Here is a 23,634-nt window from a genome sequence, read left to right on the forward strand (position 1 = left end):
TTTTACAGTTCGGATATATACTATTCTTTCCAAAATTTTAGAAATTGAAGTTAATAACGATATTGGTCTGTAATTATTGACATCATTTTTCTCCCCTTTCTTATATATAGGTATAACTTTGGCAGTCTTCATTTGACTTGGTACAAGCCCAGTACTAAGTGATAGATTAATAATATATACTAAAGGATCTATTATTTGAAGAATTATATTTTTCAACAAATAATTATCGATTCCATCACAACCTGGGCTTTTCCCTTCTTTCAAATTATTAATAATATCAATAACTTCTTCGTTATACGTAGGGTCCAAGAATATAGTTTTAGGATTAGGTATATCTAAAAAATCAAAAAACACTTTATTAGATGAAGGGATACTTTGTGATAAATTTTTCCCAATCGATGCAAAAAAATCATTAAAAATTTCGGCCATACCAGCAGGTACATTGCTTGAGGTATTACCCCATCGTACTTCTGAAATACTAGATGCATCATTAGATGTATTCATAACATCTTTTATTGTTTTCCAAGTATTCTTTATATCATTTTTATATTTCATTATCTGGTTGACATAAAATTTTCTCTTTTGTAAACGCAATAAATTAGTAAGCGTGTTTTTGTAAGTCACATATTTTTGTCTGTTTTTATCCGTAGGGTTACTCCTGTATTTATAAAACAAATTATTTTTTTTATTAATCGATCTTAAAAGTGATTGGGTTATCCACGTGAGTCTTGGAGTTCTTTTATAAGAACTTTTCCTTGTGCAAAACGGAATATGTTCATCAATTTTAGAAGTGATAGTTTTCATAAAATAATCATAACACAAATCAAGATCGGTATTGTTGTATACAAAAAACCAATCAATATCTTTTAAACTATTTTGCAAATTAATAAGATTATTGGCCGTAATCTTACGACGTCTCTGATAATTATTTTGCCTAGGAGATAACTTAATTGGCACTTGTGTAAAGATTGGATAATGATCAGAGATGTCAGATAAAACAATACCAGACTCGGGAATTGGGAGAATATTACAAAAAATATTATCAATCAAAGTGGCAGATCGGTCAGTAACACGGGTCGGCTTAGAAATTAACGGTAATAAAGAAACAGACATTAAGGTTTCTACAAATTCTTGCGCAATATGTTGGGAGTTACATTTCATAAGATCAATATTGAAATCACCCATTAAATATACATGTTTATTTGTAAAGATAGAGTTCTGCATTAAATTTTGTACATACAACAAAAAATCATTCGGATTCGATCCAGGGGGTCTGTAAACAACTCCAATCAGTATGTTTTTCCCATTCGGGTTTACCATTTCAACAAAAAGAGATTCAACTACATCAGTCATGACATTCAATTCTTCGTGGATAGAATATTTAAATTTGTTGGGGATGTATAAACCCACGCCACCACCCATTCTTTCTTTTCTATTTCTGTACACGAAATCAAAGCCGGATATAGAAAATAAATGACTTATATTGGGAGTCAACCATGTTTCGGTCAGACCTATAACAGAACAGTTATTACCAGAGTTTTCTAAAAATAATCGCAACTTATCAAAATTTCTACTTATGCTTCGTATATTCAAATGAGCTAACAAAAGATTGTCATCATCACTATTCATAACATATTGTTCATACTGATTTACAGTCAGATAAACACATGATGAACTTTGCACAGGATCTTCAGGATCAAAATTATATTCAAATTCTTGTGCTGAAGCATTAAGTTTGTTCGATATGTATGCTTCATATAAGGTGGAAGTTTTGTTTTCCTGCGCGGACGTAAAAGAGCGCCCAACTGTATCATAAAATTCATCATCGTTCACAGAGTTGAAAACAAATGTTGGATTAGCCATAAGTATAAAGAAAATCACACCGGAATCGACAAAAGTTCCACTTAGACCTAGACCTGGAGATTGTAGTTATGTAGGAATGTACAGACCTGGAAGAAGAGAAAGAGAAACGCATATACACAAACATGAAACACATACAAGAAACACACACATGAAGCATAGACATGAGACACAGACAAGACACGAGAAACAACAAGGACGCAGACAAGACATAGCCGATGATATCAAATTGGGCACACACGTCCGTGGCCTGTGTCTGCTCTGCCAATACAAAACGAGGCATAAGCAATAATATCAGCATGGATTTAACAACAGACTGCATTTGAGTGAGGGGGCTCCCTTGATATTCAAAAAATATCATTTTCATACGAGATATATTCACGTGCATAATTCAAACTATCAATATGAATTTTTATAGGTTATTTGGGGATCAGGAGAGAAGGAGAGAGACGAAGGGAGACACGAATAGAACTTTGATGTTTACTGTATGCACCTACACTGTAGTTTGTGATATTAACAGTAAGTGTCTATTGGCCATAATAAAACAATAAGTGTCATATCTTCACAAGTCATGATAGACAAACTACGATGTACAAATCAATTCTGAATATTTGTTCGCTGGGAATGTCATGAAGGAGAAAAATGGAAAAGAAATCAGAGAAGAACAAAGAAAAACAAAAAACAAATACAGAACATCTCATAAGAGAGTTTAGACAATAAGCGTATAACTGATTGATACTATCAGCTTTCCCGGATATCACCTCATCGTAAGCTTTCTTCAACCCCATCCCTACTATTACAACACATCAATTAAAGTTAAATTGAAGAGAATGAAACAAATTATCTGCTTAACGTAATAAAAGATTATTCCATATATACATAAGTGTTTATTTTTTTTTTATATTCATTTCAAGTTTGCAGAGAGAATGAGAGCGAGATGAGATCAGTGAAACAAAAAATGGTATTGACTTTTTTGCTCAATTATTGATCATCATAAGCAGCGTCCGCAGGATTGGGACGTCCCACTCGCCAAAGTCGCGAAGGGGGGGGGGGGGGAAACAAGCAACAAAAACAAAAACGACACCATAGCGGGAAGCGCACCCACCAGGGAGGTGCACCTATCGTACAGAGCGCACAACGGGTCGTAATATTTCCGTAAAAATCCGCCGATTTTGATCATCAAAACCAGATATTTCTGGGTCTGTCGAGATATATGTATACAGTTTGATGCGACCCAGGACTTCGAAGCTAGTGGAGAAAGTGTCATTTCATCACATCATTTCGGTCATTCGTCGGACTGTTTTAGTGTCAGCAATTTTAGTGGGACACGAGTTTTGACACTCGTTCCAAGACACACGGTTCAATAATACTTGAATGAACAACCTTTAGGTATTGTCTAAGCCATTATCCTGCTGATTCATACATCAATAAAGGTGATACGAAATTGAGTTAAAGTTAAAATCTAATGAAACAACGTTACGAATTAAATGGGTTGTATGCAAATTAGTTTATACCGTATACCATCTCAATGGGATGGTATAGTTTTGGTTGAGATGGTGCTTCAGGTTTCCAACTCTTTTTGTGAGATAATGAGAAATCTCTTATGGAATTTGACAGAGCATAGAATTCTGAGAGAAATTCATATTTTTTTTTTTGTTGATAAAAATTGGTTTTGAAATGGCTGATATATCCAAAACAAAGTAATCCTAATAAAATGTGGGACCCACCTTTTATTAGGATCGATTTGTTTTACTCAACCATTTAAAAACCAATTTTCATGAATTAAACTTTTAATTCCTTTTAGAATTGAGTGATCTTTAACGTTTCATAGGTGGCTTCTAAGCATCTCACAAAAAAGTTAGAAGCTGAATAGTCATCTCAACCAAGCATCCCTTTAAGTCAGTGTGTTGTTTATCACAGTGTTTTATTGGCAGTTTGGTAAAAAAAATCTCTCATTTGTATGTCACAAGAAGTTTGAATCATTCTTCTTTCTCCATATCCACAGGACTCTTAACCCAGATCTATTGTATAAAAGTTTGTTGTAAGAATATATCTTTGTCGTCCATATTCAAGTTAAGATTGAGCCGCAAGTTGCGATCAATATCATGAACCTGCTGATTTACGTACATCCCAAGGAATTTCTGTGGATGTTACGTAAAACTTTGCGAAACATGACAAGTTTGTAACATGTGCTTAGTCGTGTTTGGTTTCATCAAACATCACTGCTTATTATTCCACTTTGCTGATTTAAGTCAACTTGAAACGACTTTAACTTTGCCCTTTGAAGACATGTGCATAGTTCGGGCACATTGGCTCAAACAATTACAGAAAATTTTCCTGGAGTTCTGAAGTCCTTCTTACCTCTGTCCAACGTCCATTACGTGTTAGTTTTTGTCCTTGCGTGTTCAGGCATGTACGTTTTTGTGGCATTAAACGGTGATGTGCAAAAATATGAGTATTTTTATAGTGCAAAAAAGTACCTGTACAGTTTAAGTGATGGTGAATGTTGAAATATTTATGTGAATTGTACCGAGTGATAACGTGCAATAAATCCACTCGCCGCAAATAGAGTCGGTACGTCTGATGCGTGCGTTATCTTCGTGATCTGATCATTCCTTCCCTTCCTGTTAATTTTCCGAATTACACGTACACGCACATAGTACTTTTTTAATGAAAAAATAGTCACTCCTACCCAACGCGCGTGCGCTCACACACACACACACACGCACACACAAACGCACACACACGCACACACACACCCACACAAACGCAAACACACACGCACACACACACACACACACTAGCACACAACACACACGCACACACACACACACACTAGCACACAACACACACGCACACACACACACACACACATAAGCGTCACAATCACGATTTTCTCTTTTGACCTCGGGACTGTATACGAAAATTAGCTGTCAACGTTACTAGATATACAATAAATGAATTTCATGAATAATTTATTACCATACGACAAAAGAATCAGTAATCTTCTCTTATACGTGAATACTAGCAAGTTTCATGGAAATACATTTAAAAAAAAGAAAAAGAACTGCACACTTTCCGAATTCTCATTCGTTGCCAAGGCATCCAAATCAATTAATGAAGAGGTGCACTTACAGAGATCAAATGAATTAACTCTGCCTTTTATACAGAAGTTTCTGTGCCATATTATGTTTCTAGATCTGAATTCGATCACCATTAATTGCCTGCCTCGGGCTCAACGATTTAATCATGAGCGATTCTCAACTGTCCAAATGTATGCACACAGACGTCGGAAATAAGCATGATCATTCGAACAGTTTGACAGCAGCTCATTCATAAATTCAGAACTTTGCGATGGATTCTCCGATTTTCTATAAGATTAATTGATTCGTATTAGTAATATTTCTGCATTTGAATCCTCATTATAATTGTATGTTTGAGCCGAACTCCCCTTTAGGCAATGAAAATCCAATCATGTTTTCGATTTTGTTCAAATGAATTATACATGATAGATTATGAACACCTCTAATGACAAATGCAATAAGCAAATGCAATAAACAATAACATAATTATACCTCATTATCTACTTAGATATACATTGTATATACTAGTAGTCATATTAGTTGTATGTGTGAGTTTGTTTGCGTGTGTGTCAGTCCTCATCGTTTCAAATACTCGTATTCATCATAATTATGTACTCGAAACGTTTTCATTCATCACTTTGACAATATTTTATGTAATTCTTATCAATATCTCTAACAATCAAGAAACTTGCTTAACCATCGGCTAATTACAGTATTATGCGAATGCGTGCACTGATGGTACGATGACCAGTATCACTCTGAATACAGAAAATGAAATGTACCGGTATCATCAATATCATGACAGATCTTTTTTTTTTTTTTGAACGCACAATCATCAACACAGTATGTATCCACGCTTCGTATCTAACCAGAGAGAAAGACAAAAAGACAAATATGGCGAAGTGTCATACTACTGTAGTGACACAAGTTAGTGGACAGGGTGAAAGAAATAACTAACAAGTTTGTGCATGGACATGATAGCAGGGAAGGGTGAAATTGGTTATGATTATAATTATTCCTAATGATATATCAGATACAGCATTTGATTTTGTGACTTATTCCGAAGCACAGTAGGACATAACTAGAGCAATTTCATATTATGACATGTGAGTGAGATATCATCATGAACGTTGATAAATATACAAATGAAAACGAGAAGGGAGAGCTGAATATGCATGTACAATGTATACATTGTATATAATAATTATGTATAGATATGTATACAATATGAACAAGTCTTCTAATTAAAAACATGCATGACTTTAGATTCTTTTTGAATGTTTCAATGGATTTTGCAAGACTGGATCCCCAGTCATGCCATCGGAAGAGCTTTCCAGAGAGACGGGGCTGTAGAAACAAAAGTTTTTGGTCCAAGAGTTGAGATAGTTCTTTGGACTGTTAATCGTTTATAGGTTTAGCACGAAAGCGAGGATTTCAAACACCCAGGAACCTATTCTTGTTTTGTGGAGTCAGATGAAAACTTTGATAACTGCATGGGGTAACATGGCAGTAGCGAGACGTTTCAATGAAGACATATACAGCAAAATTCGTAGTTTGGAAAACTGGTAAGATGAAACCTTGAACAGTAATGCATTTTTATAATCAATATGCGAGACATAAAGTAAATGGATAGCAAAGGCGGCAAGCGTATTGATGACTTTCTGTCACATAATACGCTGATAAACATGGAGTTGTCAAGATGAGTTGCAATTGACATTTGAGTTTCCTACAGCTTGATAATATTGATAAAGTTTTCATTAACACGACTATACCCAATGATTGATTACTGACCCTAGCTGCCAAGTGGTTTGAGGCAATTATCGTAATTTCACTTTTTTTTTTTGGTCGTCATCAAGTGTATGTTTATTCTTTATCCTCCATGACCCCATATCATCTGCGTACAGACTTCAAGTTCATGTCTGATAGAGGTATCACTTTTTGAGAGAAGCATAGTGTTCTTACTGAAGTTATGGAACAATTAAAATTGATCTATGGAAGAAATTTGAACTACAGAGAGAATGGGAATGATATCAAATTTACACTTTTACTATGCAAACGTGTCATGGTTATACACATATAGCAAAAAAAAATCAGGATACGTATAAAATAGCAATGATATTTTTAAGCGAAACCGACTGTTTTATGCAGAAGCGTGCTTACACTGGGAGCTATAACTTTGCTCAGAGTAGTACTACATTACACAGTCACAAGCAGAGAAGTACCGATATAGACGAAAATATATTCAAATGACACTTTATATGCTTTAAAACATGAAGGCCTTCTTCTGTTTGCTGTCACATATTTCGCGACTGCTGTATTTTAATGTACAATTCGCCATTTTGGTCATGAGGCTCCAAACTTTTGGGTCAACAGCAAATTTCCAGACGCACTGTCTAACATGTCGGTGTTCAACTTGGATGCAAAATCCTTAAACATGACGGATAAACAATCGGGAGTCTTCGGGGATTTTCTCTCATTTCTGTGGTCAAATCTTTTTAACCACCTATGTGATTTATCTCAGTGTCTCTTCTTTGAAGGCTTCCTTCTCTTCCTCTGAAATATTGAAAGGGCTTATCTCTTAGGGCAGAATAATTTTTACCCTGCTCTCAAAGTGGTGCTTCACCTCTGAGCCATGGAATTCACGAAAAGTGTCCCACCAAAGAGGCTCAAGAGATGGCGTCACAACAATCTTATTTCCTTTGAATCCATATTTGATGCCGCCATTCAAAAATATCTTCGGTATGTGTCAAGCTGAATCTGCCCATGCTCTGCCTCATTAATAGGTAAATACATGTAGTTAATTCACGTCTTATTGCATTGTGACCAGCAGATCTCTGTAAACATGGTAAAGAAAACACAATCATATTTGTGATGGTAATTACTTATCGCAATCGTTTTTTAATGTTAAAAAAAAATAGTTTAGCTGTACTAAATAGTAATGTCACGGTGATGCGCGAATAGAAATTGCACAAAGATTGACAAAGTAACGATCAAAATCACTCGACTGGACATCTTCAGACACTAATCTGACATATCATTTTATGAAGAACTATACTTGAAGATTTTTTAAATCATGTTATATTCGACGAAATCAATGGGAAAAGTGATATCATCAGCTTTCACAAAACACAGCTCTGATTTACACTTTTGCACATATTTCTGGACGGGATTGCGTTTTGCTCTAATTTTTTTTTTCTTATCATCAAGGAATATTTTATGTCATTTAATGAATGAACAAGCAAAATATACCCGCCTTTATGTTCTTTCTCCCAATTGCTCAGAGAGGTGGCGACATGAAACCCCGATCATCAAAGGCTCAAATGCACCCGATGTGGAATCGTTTTGTACATCCCTTAACAACTATTTGAGTAATTACAGCCACTTTTAACTCCAGCTCTTGGAACCTCTTGGTGGTATATATGTATCGAAAATGTTCCGTAAAAACAAGGAGGCATCACCCGGGGTATCACACGCAGAAAACCCAGGAAAACGGCATAGAAATGGCAAATAGGTAAATTGGAGATAAAATCGCAGTCTCGCAGGTTTGCATCCTGTCATGTCTGAGAAATTTCTTTGCAGATTATCTCTCGAAAGAAAAAAGAAAGCAAAGTCAGAACGTGTCTGAAAATTTTCTATCATTAGATCCACCCTTTCACCTCAATGAACAGACGTCAATGTCAGCAATAGATTCGAGCAGCTATATTAATGATAAGTAGCAGCTACAATTCGTCATTTTGATACACAGACTCGTAATAGCTACATCCTGGGTCAACCTCGAAATTTCCAGGGTCATTGTCTTTCGTACCGCTGTTCAGCTCGCATACATCCGCTTTATAGTTGAAAGATGAACATTCGGAATTCTTTAAGCATTCTCCGGCGCACTGAATCCTGCTCCTCACAGTAATGGTCGCGACCACACTTCCTCGTAAGCATTTATCCTTTATTGGTACACCAGACTCGTCTTTCACCAACGAATATAGACTGGATCTCATCCGGGCTGGAGGCATATCTATCGGTTCAACTTGGGTAGCTATAAAAATGAGGCAAAGAAATATTTTGTTTGATTCAATTTTGCGTATCAAAATTAGACATTTAGACCATGTTTATTTCACTTTAATCACAGGAAGTCAAGTGATTATTATCTTTTCTTTTACAAGCAATTTTCCGCCTTTTTGTACCCTACAGTATGTTTTCCACAAGAGCATCTATGACAAGGTGTGCAATCAATGATACATGATGGAATTTTCAAATGAAGTTTCAGAGTCACCTCGCTTTAAATAACATGATTTATTTTCCTTTTTATTACAAGACCGATGCAGACGTTTTTCTCAGTCGGTTAGGGGCACTTCACTCGTTTTCAGAGCGACATAATTATGCATAAGCTGTACGTAACAAATGGGATTCATCAATTCTGTTCAAACAAAGAATGGATTTGCGTAGACCAGATGACCAGAATGATCCGTCAATTAACACTTGGGAAAGCATCCATTTCATTATTTTGCATTGCTTTCTATTGATATTGCAAATACCATTTTTGCTGTCAGGTGGATTAATATGTGCTGGCAAGCAGCAATCACAGGGATTACAATTATAATCACTAGATCATCGATTCTCGTCCCAGTAAATTTAAAAACCAACATGTCTGTTGATGCAAATGACTTTTTTTTTCTGCTCATGCGCAAAAATGAAACTGCGAACTGGCTTATATGGGGCTAACTATGAAAAGTCGCTTCAGAGCCGGATGTGACGTTACTGTCAGAGCAAAGGTGTTGGAGGACTGACATGCACACTTCCTTTTACGTGATCACGGTAATGTTTGTGGCTTATATACGTTTGTTGTTTTTTTTTTACATCCACTCTTGAACATTCTGTAAGGATCTCTAACCTCCAGATTCCAGAACCTTCCACACACCCTGACTTATTGTCTATTTGTTTGTTTTTTGTTTGTTTGTTTGTTTGTTTGTTTGTTTATTTGTTTGTTCATTTCCATCTGAGAAGATGGCTGGATAGCACATATTCAACTACGCTGTGGGGTCCAGTTGGATGTGAGGTAGTACCACTTCACCGGGTTAAACACCCTACTCTTTGCCATGAATGAATGAAGCGGGATCTTTCACGTGCATCAGTTGTGACTCTCTCATACACGGGATCTCCATTTTATGTCCTATCCGAGGGACAGAGTATTAATTTTGCCTCTTGCTAGAGGCGACGGTATGATTACACACAAAATTGTCCAGTCCATAAGCTGTACTCGGGTTCGAACCGGGTCCTTAGGATCGTGAGGCAGACGCGCTATACCGACTGAGCCAACTCACCGCCCTTATACAAAATGTATTGTTTGAAATGTCTATTTGCACGACCTCATTTCTAAGAACTTCCAACAAAGAACACTTGGCCACAAAATTATGACAATCAATCTGTGCTTTACCATGTATGAATCAACTTCATTTCATCATTTATCTCTTCATTTTAACACAGAATATAAGTGTAGGCCCTACAAATCATATTACATGTATTCAAAAAGGCAATATAAATATTCTACATATCGAAATTTTATATAAACTCCAAATTTTATTGTCCAAGAATGGAAATTCATTTTGCCCAATTGATCGTGGGCCCGGCAGCCACTGAGCAGCGCCAGATCGACGTTGCTCTAACCTTTTCAACTGTTGAACGGCAAAGGTAGCAGCAACTCCCATCTTTTAACGTCTTTTGGTATGACGCGGCCGGGGTTTGAACCCACGACCTCCCGATTGTGAGGGCAGCCGCTCTACTCACTGAGCCAACACATCGGTACATAAGATATTAACATAGTAAATTCAGATGTCTAGATATCAGATATTTAACACATGACATTAAAAATGTTGGAATGGGGAGGGGGAGCTAGAAAGCAGAGCTTCTTCTTCTTCTTCTTCTTCTTCTTCTTCTTCTTCTTCTTCCTCTTCTTCTTCTGGTTAAGTCTGCCTCCTTCAATAGGCTGAAGATTCTTGTAGACTGTGTTATTTACAATATAATACAATTTATTGACAAATATTTACAAGCACATAACAAATTTGAAGAAAATAACTAGCCACTGTGATCAACCACTGGTAGGTTACGGAATAATCCCACAGATGGCGCTGAAACAATTTCTGACGACAGGGAATTCCAGTTCCTTACAGTTCTTGGAAAGAACGAATTATATGGCGATGCGATTCAGTTTTCGAGTATGGTACCTGGTAGGAATGTGGTAGCGGGGCACTCGTCTGAGTTACTTGTTTGAGATCTGCTCTCTATACGCTTATAAATGAGGGAGTTCTTTCCGTCTTGTCCCGTTTTTGTCTAAATTTTGTTTGCCATCGTCCAACCCCATGTATCGTTATCTCCGTTGTGCTAGTCTTGCTTCCTGTCGTAGCCTGTCTTTTGCGCTTAACTAGCCTCGTCGATGTCCCTTTGTCGCTTCATGTCTGTTTATATGTTAGTGCTGTCATTATATGTTTTTTTCCTTTTCTATCTGACTGTGTGGGCTTCCATTTCTATTTTCATTTTGTGTATTTCTATTTTTACTTTGTCAATTGTTTTAAACATTTCTTTTTTTCTCTTTTCTTCTTTTTTTACTTTTTCTTTTTCTGCTGTTACAATTATTTTCTGCTGATGTTGCTTCAGTCATCCTTGTTCTGTTCTGATGCCGATTGCTACCAATATTATCCACCGATTCTTTCTCTCCCGAGGGGCCCACACTCTACACGCTCCGTCTTTTCAGTAGGTCCCTCCGTTTTTCGCCTTGTGTACGTTGATATTCCACTTTATTTCAATTTACTTCAGGCATTGAAATGTATCTTTACTGTAAGTATAATAAGGACTGCTTTACTTTGTTAAACTCACTTTGTATGTTCTTTTATATGATTCCTATCACTGAAGAAAGAGTGATGTATGTCATGTTATTTTTTTTTATTGTCGAAAAACGGAATAAATTTGAATTTGAATTTGAATTGAATTTGAATTTGATACTCTCGACCTGTGATGAAAGAGGAGTAAGATTATTGTGTATTTTGTACATAATGATTAGTCTGTCATTTTCTCTGCGCTGTTCCAGTGTGGTCCAATCAAGTTCTTGCAGCATTTTGATGACACTTGAGGTGTTATGTTGATAGCTATTCAAAGTGAATCTCGCAGCTCTTTTCTGGACCATTTCCAGCTTGAGATATGCATTCCCCTAAAACCATATTATCACTAAGGTACAAAAAAAATGATACCATGTACGGGCAGATATACATGCACGTACGGTATAAAGTGACAATAACACATCGGAAATTGAAGACAAATATTATCTAAAAACCCTACAATGTCCTTTTGATACACACTTCCAGTGTGTCAAAAAAACATACATAATACATAATACGATGGAAGTATTATAAACACAAATGAGTCATAAATACATACATGACTTGTGTGACAGGACCCCCCCCCCCCTCTAACATCAATGCATTTTGTATAAAGAATGTGTTGTAGTGTTAGGATTCATGAGAAAGGTGTGATTTTATTTGCAAGGTCTTTTTTTTTGTCGTACACTGACTAATGAAGGTCATCGATCAGTTCTGCACTTACTTTCACAGAGAGCGTAGGCGACTGGGTCAGTCGTACACGGAATGTTATATGGAGCTTGCAAAAGGGAAAAAGGAAGCACTATAACGCAGTTTCGACTTGTGTCGTTGCTCCATCCTTCATTCGAGGCAACTGTCAATGAGAGAATTAAGATTAAACATGGATTATCATACTAAAATCACCACTGGTATAGACAGCACAGGAATAGACACACACACACACACACACACACACACACACACACACACACGCACACACACACACACACACACACACACACACACGCACACACACCCACACACACACACACACACACAGACACACACACAAAAGAACACGGCAAAAAATGTCCGATTAAAAATGTGCGCTCCGTGATCCGTACGTCCCTCCTGTAAACTTCGGGGTTGGGTGCGAGGGTCAATCACGTGTTTGGCCAATATCCTACCATAATGGCTCAATTATTGTAACAACATATAATGTCATTATACAGATGTATAAGGCAGAGGTTTCTTAAACAACGGAACATTTTGTGTCAAAAAAAAATAAAGAGAACTGAAAAAAATAACAAGTCAAATCAATATTATGAAATGTTAAAGGTATATACGCGTGAGGACATAATTAAGTAGTTATCACATAACTGCGTTATTGAGACAAATAAAAAGTGTATGTGTGTGTGTGTGTGTGTCTGTGTGTGTGTATATATATGTCTGTGTGTGTGTGTGTGTGTGTGTGTGTGTGTGTCTTTTTTTTAGCGGAAGCATCACCTTGTGCAGTCTGTTGTACTACGCGTGTATACATTTCACACTTTTTTTGTAGTAGGCCTATATACAGAATGCAGCAAGGGAGGGCCATTTTGCTCCCTCTTACCCCCCCCCCCCAACAATTACCTAGATGTGGAAATTCCCCCCTTTTTTTACAGAATACTGTGCAAATATTTCATCTACTACAGTATAACAGCTTGCGATCACACGACGTCAGAGGATACGTGAATAATGCTGCACGAGTCCTGAAAGGTGTAGGAATATTATTATGATCATATCGCGTCTATTTTAAAGGAATTCCACTTGCTCCTTGTGTCAAGAAGAATCGAATACAAGATTCTGACACTGGTCCGTGAAGCTCTCCATAATGCAGCACCTACGTATATCAGGGACTTTCTTATGATGAGGCAGAACAACTATCCACCAAGATCATCGTCATCAACTCGCTGTGTTTGCCCCCTCGAAGCCGAACAACCCATCTTGGAGGACATGCTTTACTTTTACCTATATACCACCAAACATGCGGAACAGACTGCCTGGTAGTATGAGGAACATCGGGTAGGAATATACATAACCTCAAGACATTTTAGTCAACCTGATGTTTACAAAGGAGTACGGGACACCCTAATTTACATTGTATAGCCTACATGTGTGGTTCTGCTACTTTTCGTAGTTTATCTAACTTACTTTTTTATTATGTTTTTATCTAATGTCGTTGAGCAATCATCGTAGCGCCTTGGGTGATAAATTGTCAGAAAGTGCGCATTAGAAATATTGCAACTGATTGACAAATTGCCCTATATCGACGTAAAGTTGCAATGAAAACGTCTCGACGGAAGAATTTCATGAATTTCAATTAGAAATGTTTATCATCATTATCATTATCACCCAAAGAGTGAAACGGCTCTGTCACTTCATTTCTAAAAATGCAAATTTTCCCTCACGTTGGAGGGGACGTACCCTTTCAGTTAACCATATTCTTGCTTGGTTCCCTTCCATTTATAGATTTTATACACTTTTGGGATTGACAATTACCCAAATTCCATTAACAATGTGTTTACGAGATTTTTTCATTTCAACTTTAAAAATTCCTGATATGAGGAAAATTTTCTTGCATTTTTGTTTTTTGATAAAAAACTGTCCAAATATTTTACGCGCAGAGAGCGTCCGAGAATTTCCATTTTAAAACTGCGAAATGTCCTTGGCATGGGAGGGGATACTAGCTCTCATAATGTCCCCTTCCGTACACCTTCCGTAATGTCCCCTTCCATATACTTATTATAGGACATGTGGATGGAATGAATGCAGCAATATCAGTAGAACACATTGGTGAAAATTTGAGTAAAATCGGACAATCCGTTCAAAAGGTATGAATTTTCAAAGTTTCTGTACAGTCACTGCTGGATCAGAAGACTACTGCAGTTTATGCTGTCACATGCGAAGAACAATATAATGAAAATATACAGAGAATTCTATTTTTTTTAAGTGCATATTTCCTCGACTTGTTAACGGACGCATGTTAAGGTTGATATCATTTCCTCTGCTTCTGAAAAGGCCAAGTCTTGAATACGATGAGCAAAGTGAAAATATCTTGAATTTTCTGTGTATTTTCTCTATATCATTCTAAACATGTGACATCACAAGCTGTAGTAGTCTTCTCATGCAGCGATGCCGGTACCGAAACTTTAAAAATTCATAGCTTATGAAAAGATCGTCCTTTTTTCCTCAAACTTTCACTCATGTGTGTTTTACTGACATTGCCGCAATTTCAATCTTCGTGTACAAGGTGAACTTGTCCTTTTATCTTTGGTAATTGACAAATATCCGAATATTTCATTGAAAAGTGCGCACCAGATCTTCTCGTGCGGGAGGGGATATTTTCTTTTCCAGATCCATAGATGTATGGTACACTTCTTTCAGTTGACAATGTAACAAATATCCAATCCTTCATATGTATGCGAAGAACATTCAATTCCGTCCTTAAAATGCAAAAGCTCCCTCGTATGGAAGGGGTTGGGGACGTCCCCTCCACACCCCCATGCTATAATAAGCCTTTCCAAATATGCATTGATTATGGCTACACTGCATCGCAAATGCCACGTGTACCAGATCGTTGAATTGCATCCATTAAGAAGTATAAGCTAGCTCTCTCGTTTGGGAGGGGTATAGGGGGATGCCTCCTCCCATATCGTTCCCCCTTTTGGTCTCCCTTCATTGATGAAAGACTTACTACACTTTCTGACAATATCATGTCTGATAAAAATTGCCAGGTATTTCATCAAACCTGCAATTCCCCCCGCTCCCACGCACAGATCTTCCACTCCAAGATTTGCACCCCCCCCCCCCCATCGTGAAAGCGGGTCGACGCCATTTGAATGAACATCGGCTGAAGTTTGCATTGGTGAACAATGTAGGCTAAACTACCAATGATAGTGATAAGTCATTTGATTTGAGGCTGATGACGAAACTATTGCCCGAAAAGAACATCTTATAGGGAAACAGGAGGTACTGTAATGACTCGATAGTTCACCCTTTTTTATCCTATAGAAAAGCGTTGCAAAAAGAATTCAATTTTTAACAAGGTATCGCATTATCCTGAATGGGTCATCGTATAAGTAGCACGGCTCTGCCATAGCCTAGTTACTGAACGCATTTTTTTCTTTTTTTTTTCTTTTTTACTGCTGGGCGCGGGCTAATTTAGCTCGGGTCAGGAGCTCGTCAAAAATGCACGAGAAGAGACATCTCTAGAAACATTGACTGGTAAGTTATGCAGAAGTCTGCCACAATGGATGTTATTGATATTGTAAATAATTTTAGAGCTAAACAAAGCTCAGGCTATGATGGTATTTCAATGTTTCTTCTTAAACAAATCATTTATGAAGTAGCCGCACCTTTGACCCATGTATTCAATTTGTCTTTAATGACTGGTGTTTTTCCTCGTAAAATGAAAGTTGCCAAGATTATTCCTGTTTTTAAGAAAGGCAGACAGGACGACCTGGGCAATTATAGACCTATATCTCTTTTATCATCATTCTCCAAAGTACTCGAAAAAGTTGTCTACTCCCGAACTATCAAGTTTTTAAATGATCATGATATCTTAGTAGACACTCAATTTGGTTTTCGCAAAAAACATTCGACTACTCACGCTGTTTTGTTGTTAATAGATAAATTTGTCCAAGCCATCGAAGCTAAATCTCACATTGTTGGAGTTTTTCTGGACCACTCCAAGGCGTTCGACACAATTGATCATGAAATATTACTGTACAAATTGTCTCATTACGGGATTCGTGGCAGCGCCTTGGAGTGGTTCAGAGATTACCTCACAAATCGATCACAATTTGTACACATTAGTAATTCTGATTCAAGCACAGCAAATATAACGTGTGGTGTTCCACAAGGCTCCCTTTTGGGACCACTTCTTTTTATAGTGTACATAAATGATTTGCCCAGGTCGTCAGCACTCCTTTCTTTCCTCTTGTTTGCGGACGATTCAAGTCTTTTTTTGACGCACAAAAATCCTACTGAGTTACTTGATATGCTTAACTCTGAGTTGAATCACGTCAATGATTGGATTCAAAGTAACAAATTATCCCTAAATCTAAACAAAACTGATTTTATGGTGTTTAGTTATACAATCACTTGTTTACCTGGCTCAATTTCAATCACAGGAGTAAACTTACAACAGACAAATTCAGTTAAATTTCTTGGCCTTTTAATTGATAGTAAATTATTTTGGCAGGAACAAACAAATCATTTATGTAAATTATTATCAAGAAATTTGGGTGTTATACAGAAGCTTAAGCATGTTTTCCCCATATATATATTACGTACCTTATATTCGACTTTGTTATTGCCGTATCTTCATTATAGCATACTGGCCTGGGGGAATTGTTCCAAAATACGCCTGGAGTCTATCTTTATAGAATACAAAAGCGAGCTATAAGGATTATGAATTGTACCAATTATTTAGCACCGACAAGCCCTCTGTTCAAAAGTAATAACCTCTTAAAGATTTTTGATATATATTCCTACTCCCTTGGGATATTTATGTACCAGTTAACTAAAGACGAATTACCTTATGCTTTCATTCCCATGTTTGTAAAAAATAAAGTTATACATTCCTACCCTACAAGACAGAAAAATTTATTTCACTTTTCTCCCATGAGAACTGCATTTGCTCTTAAAACAATAGTACATACAGGTCCGACATTCTGGAATAGCCTTGACTCCGACATTACTGAATCGTTGTCATTGAATTGTTTTAAACGTAAACTAAAAAAATCCCTTGTGCAGGCTTACATCTAATAATACAACATGCAATTTTATTTGAACTCCCTCTTCTTTATCAAATTCGTTGTTTATCATATGTATTCCATGTTTGCTTTTCGTTCTTTTTACTGAGTCATTTATGTCAAGGCTATTCCTGAATTAATGAATCATTATGTATCATGTGCATTTTTGCGCAATCTTACAGTTACGTATCTGTGTTGCTCGGGTGACAAGGAGTCTTGTAAGCGCGTTACAGGTGGCTACTTTGTATTTCGCTATGCTTTTGTATATTTTATTCCTTTCTTTTGCTCTTTTTGCTCTCTTTTCTTTTACGTCCCTTTTCTTCCTTTCATAGTTTTCTTTACTAGGTTGTTTAAGAAGACCAACACTTTCATATATACAGGGACCTATACATTACAAGCTTTGCTTTTTAGTAGGTCCCCACATTTCATGTTTGTTAAATTGTCTTCTCTTGTATTCTTTGTAATTACGACGCTATGTTCAATCTTATGTTCAATCGATCGTATCATGTTTGATGTTTTGAAATGTGGAACCATAAAATCAAATCAAATCAAATCAAATAAGCGCTCACAACGTCTGATGCCCAAAGTATAGCCAAAAACGGTCTGACTGCTGTGTACGTTCAAACATTTCCATCAATGATAAAACGTTGACAATAAGGTACGTTTAGCCTACAAAAGCCAAACAGAACATTTTAAAGTTCACTTAAACTATTTATATGTATATTCGCAGTCGATTGAAAACTCATTATTTCCGCTGTTATATAACAGTACAGGCTTTTCATATACAAAATGCTATTGATTTTCCGCTGTAAGAAGACAGTAAAAGAAAATACACATTGTTTGTGTCAATACATACTCACAACGATCATATCAAACCTTTCCCCTAAAATTACACATAAATTTACTCAGTTTATGATGATACTATAAGCTCGCAAATGTTAATTCAAAATTTGATTTCACTTTAAGCTTGCTTGACGTCACTTCGCAGATATATTGACACATAATATGCAATACAGGCTTCAAAATTAAATCTTCCATACACTTATTAATTGTTATTGCAATTACTGTCGATCAGGTCTGGTGATAAACACACACTAGAATGAAACTGTATAACATTCTTCTTCTTCTTTTTTTTCAAATATAGAAATGTCACATGCTTATACAACGAAGTACTACCCAAATCCTACAGATACTCTTTTTATTTCTTACCGTCAGCACCTTGATATTGCGATCCGTCCTCACACTTGAAGGTTCCTTCGACCTCTCTGTCTGTACAGCCAATCCAGATGAATTCCTCCCACTGCTGCTTACTAGTACCGGCTCTAACGTAATCTGACCATAGTACTGCCTCTCTCTCATCATCATTGTTGAACACCCACGGGTAACCCCCTGTGTCATTACAGGCTGTCACGGCTGCGTCATAGTCCTCCACGTAGGAGCTGGAACCATACCTGTAGCATCCCGTGCCTATCTTTACCCATCCATCGGGACACGCACCACCTGCGTCTATAAAATAAGACAAAATTGAAAATAATGTCACCAGTTACTCAGGAGGAACTGCTCATGTGGATATACCAGCAATGTGGTACCATGCTTCTCAAACACTATAAAACAATCCACTGCGGCTAATTGAAATATGCACGTCTAACATTACAGAGAAAGTATCAGACTCTATATCAACCCATACACGAAAAAAAAAAAAAACCAAGCAAACAAACAAACAAACAACAAATGAAGAAAAGAACAGACCCTAGAATATTTCGTCTTTGGACTGAACAACTGTTAGGACGGTCGATCGAGGCGCCGGCTTTGAGGGCAGCGATTAATTTCATTAATGTTTATCTTTGGGAGTAGTGATTTAAAAAAAAAAATTCAAGATATCACATTTGATGCATATGGTCTGTTGCATCACAAAACATCCTACCATCATGTGACCATGTAAACTTTTTGCAATAAAGCCTAAGATATAAGGAGATATTAGTATTTTTCTCAATAAACCATGACTGTAGACGGATTAGTCTGAATTTTTTTTATTGACCTATTGTTCACATTTTGTGCATTTAACAATACTTAACATGGATTATACATTTTCAAATTTTCACAGTGGCTGTTTCTATCCCTAACTCTCTTATTAGAACTAGTTTAGAGCACTAATGCTGTTTTTTTTTTGTTTCATCTGCAAATGGTAAATTATGCCTTTAACTGGTAACATGACCTTACATGACGATTTATGATTATTTCAATTTCAATTTCAATTTCAATTTATTTTCATACTTCTCAATGAAGGAATGTACATCAAATATAATAAAAACATAGTGAATCATAATATCCGGCTTGGATGTACAGTAAATTAATGTAAGAATATAAAACATATAGTAGTCAATCATCGTACGTTTGGTTCTATGTATAACGCTAAAGAAATATGACGGAACCTACTTAAAAGCGAGCTTGTTAAGCGTAGGTCCCAAATTCTGAACAGAGTGTAAAGATGAGAAGCACGGATGCAACGTAGGACCAAAATAAAGAGAAACAAAAATGAAAGGCAAAAATACCTGGTGCACTAACAGAATCTTCTCAATACATTAATAGTGATATACAGACAACCACATTCTGCAGATGTAAGAACAGTTGATTTAACAATGTTGACAATAGTGTAGTAGTATGATTTGAATAATGGTGAAAAGAGAACAACTCGACATGCGAGTCCTCGGAGGAGATACGGGAAACCTAAAGAGTGAACATACTAGTACTAACATTCAAAGAAAATTTGGAATTAATTAGAATTACCAGCCTGCACTACAGCCTGCAACTCACTTCCTGCACAGAATAGTTTTCCGCCCAATACAATCATCTTGTTTAATTTTCTATATAGCATTCATTGCATGTTTATTGCACTATCCTCTTCTATTCTTCTATCATTTTTACAGAAAAAAATAACGATATAACACAGTGCGTCAACTTTGGATGGCTACTATTTTATATTTGTCAGCTATGGAGAGAGCAATATTGGTTGAAAGGAAAGGGGAACTCTTCCTCTCTCCTTATGAATTCTAATTATACCATTCATTATCTATGCATTCTATAGGCAGGCTGTCCTATTTGGCCACTTTCAATGACAGATCTCATCCATGCAGTGAGACATTCATTGTTCCTTCACAATAATAAGCAAACTTGGAAAAAGTGCAATTTGTCATTGTTGTCTTTAGAGTTCATGTGCCCAGTCATGCATGACATTTGTCAGCATAATTAGATACCAATGGAACGACGAAGAGTTCTTCTTTCCTCATAACCAACATTGAGCTCTCCATGCCACTGACAATTATGAAATAGTAGCCCTCCAAAGTTGGATTACTTTTTTAATACGCACTGTAGAAGAGAATTCAAGAGAAGGGGCGTGTATGCTGGAGATATGTATATTCTTTGCTGCATAAGGACCACAAACGATGAAAAACTGTGTTTGTCTTTAATAGTCCATATCTCTTTTTTTTTTTGGGGGGGGGGTTGGGGGTTGGGTCTGCTCTTGATTATTTTTTTTCGAGGGGGGTGGTGGTGGTATAGCACTCCGCGGAAGATGCAGTGGGGCATATTTGGAAAACAGGGATTCTAAGAAACGTAAAACATACATATTCATATTGATTGATTGCGACTAAAAGTATAATAAAAACGAACAAAGAAAAACACAGACAAACAAACAAATTCACTAACAAAATCAAACAAACTCAAAACAAATCAAATCAAAACAAAACAAAACAAACTAAGAAAGCAGAATCGTTTCATGGGCACTCCAAACGCAGAAAATAAAAGGGCGACGCGAGGCCTGAGCGCGTCGGACTGCTCGGACTACCAGGAACTCATTAGCACACGCTTCGGGATCATCACTGATAGCCGACCTGCCCCCAGGACAGTATTTTTGCGAGACTTTCAGCATGAGAGTCGAGCATTACAAAGAAAAAAGAAAAAATGCCGTCGAATCTTTTTTCTAAAGCCTTTTTTTAGGTTTGACTGGTCTACTACCCAGGCCTACGTCAACATTTCGAGAGCAAAACAAAGGTAACACGATGGGCACTGCATACAGTATTTGGTTATGTAAAACAAAGGCATTTCATTACCTTCAAAAAGTCTTGAGAAAACAGACAAATTTTGCTAAAATGTCGCGAGAGATAAGTACTGAAAAAAGTTCATTCTTTCATTTCAAAGAAACGCTTACGGACATTGCTATGTGTTACGAACTGAAGTCCAATGTTTTCTTAAGCGAGCTCGTCATCTCTGACTTATCAACAAGTCTTACGTAATTTTCTGTGTTTCGAAATAGATGAACAAAAATCACAGATATATCGGTCGTATCACAGGCAAGCGCAACGTTTCGTATAAACTTGTCCAACGGTATAAGACATGAGTATGTAAGCAGTGATCAAATATTGTTCGAATCCAAAATGAACTTCATTGATATGGTCAAAATTTCAAAGATGGATACTTAAAAACCTAGCATCATTTTAATTGAGATATAGCTATAACTTCATATTTAGCTTTGCATGTCATTGATCGAATAGGGATGATCGAAATCATATTTAACCAACAACATGTTCAGCACCAGCAAAACTTACTGTGCGTAAAGATCAATAAGAAATGATGAAATCAATCATCCGACAGAAATAAAGAAAAACATGGGATGATTTTCTAAAAATAAAGGCATAGGAACCTGGTTGCACATTTTTTTAAATTCAAAACTAATTACCTGTTTGATTAAAAGTCTCCCATGCTCATGTAAAATTCAAGGAAACATCTTTCATGGAAATGTAGACACTTTAGCTTCAAAATACTACTCAAAACTTATCTGTTTATCTTTAGCTATATGAGTTGAAAACCAATCAGCTTATTTTTCGTGCATTAAGTCGACACACAGTAGCTGATATGGCAGAAGTGCGATGTTACATGGTGCCATTTTTTTTGTGTGTGTATGGAAGATCTTGGCACCGCAAGACATTATTACCAAATATTATCATATCCTCTGATGACAAGAAGTCACAAGATAATACAATTATTGTAAGACCTCAAAGGGATCGAGTGTGACACCTCACCGTTGCGGTAACTCCTCATCACACAAAATGCAACACACAAACACACACACAAACACAAGCGAAATCGAAGATCAGAAGTTGGACACAAAAGCAACCAAAAGCAAACGGATGAAATATATATATCACTTTGACAGCAAGACATGGAAAAGAATGATAAAAATAGCAGCCTACCTGCGTGCTTTAGCAGGTGCATCAGCAGAAGCATGTTAAAAAGTAGTTCCTTAGACATGATCTGAGTCAACTCCAACAATCGTTATAGTCAAAAGTTTGATCCTGTGTTTATGAAATAGTTGCGTGAAGACACGGATGAGGCACACGTGTCTCTCTCTCTCAAAGCTCTCTCGCTTCGACGAAGTTACACAAGTTGAGTAGTCCAGTGAAATGAGGCAGGGCTGGAAATCATTCACGACTACATGTCACTGGGCGCAGCGATATTGAAATGTGTATTAAATTATGTACTAGATTTTGACATCATCATGATAGATACGTTTCAGATGACAATGGATAACGCTCGCGTCTGATATGACAGTAATATCGCACACGCTCAGAATGATGTGGCGCATTTCCCTTTGATATCGGGACTAGGTTAATTTTCTCTCTCTCTCTCTCTTTTTTTTTTTTTTTTTTGTAGTTGTGAGGTCATAAGCAGAGGAATGCAATGAAATGAGTTACCTGCAGAACATTTTCACTTGTCTCTAAGTATCTCATCATTTCTTCTTGTATACATTATTGTATGATCAAGATGTCATACAGGTTTCTCTTGTTTCTATAGCGAGGATTATACATTGCATGATTCAACACCACGGCAAACATGATAGGGACAACAAAGTGGGTGTACGTGCGAAAATGACACAGTTGTCGAATTCAGCATCTACTTCAAGTAAACTCTGTGGTTGACTTCTTTTCTGTATATTCGTTCATTTAGACTCGGTTCATTTACTTTCTTCTTTTTGTCTCATCTGTTGTTGTTGCTTTT

The 23,634-nt window shown here is 36.8% G+C and overlaps 1 protein-coding gene across 1 annotated transcript; it reads right to left on the bottom strand.

Moving 5' to 3' along the window:
- Positions 1-18,244: 18,244 nt before the first annotated feature.
- On the bottom strand, positions 18,245-22,887 carry LOC139711772 (uncharacterized). The gene is made up of 3 exons (XM_071623625.1): positions 22,830-22,887; positions 18,790-19,086; positions 18,245-18,249 (listed from the first exon to the last, which is right to left on the bottom strand). Exons 1-3 carry the CDS (start codon positions 22,885-22,887, stop codon positions 18,245-18,247), a joined length of 360 nt encoding a protein of 119 aa, XP_071479726.1.
- Positions 22,888-23,634: the final 747 nt, after the last annotated feature.

This window comes from Diadema antillarum, unplaced genomic scaffold (genome assembly GCF_040938485.1).
Source record: "Diadema antillarum isolate AM-2024a unplaced genomic scaffold, OU_Dant_1.0 seq00001702_RagTag, whole genome shotgun sequence".
Taxonomy (NCBI): Eukaryota; Metazoa; Echinodermata; class Echinoidea; order Diadematoida; family Diadematidae; genus Diadema; species Diadema antillarum.

Excerpts from the sequence above, each read along its gene's own strand:
- LOC139711772 (XM_071623625.1), bottom strand. The coding sequence starts at position 22,887 with ATGTCTAAGGAACTACTTTTTAACATGCTTCTGCTGATGCACCTGCTA. Across the intron at positions 19,087-22,829 it reads GCACCTGCTAAAGCACGCAG|ACGCAGGTGGTGCGTGTCCC; the intron begins GTAGGCTGCTAT and ends CTTATTTTATAG.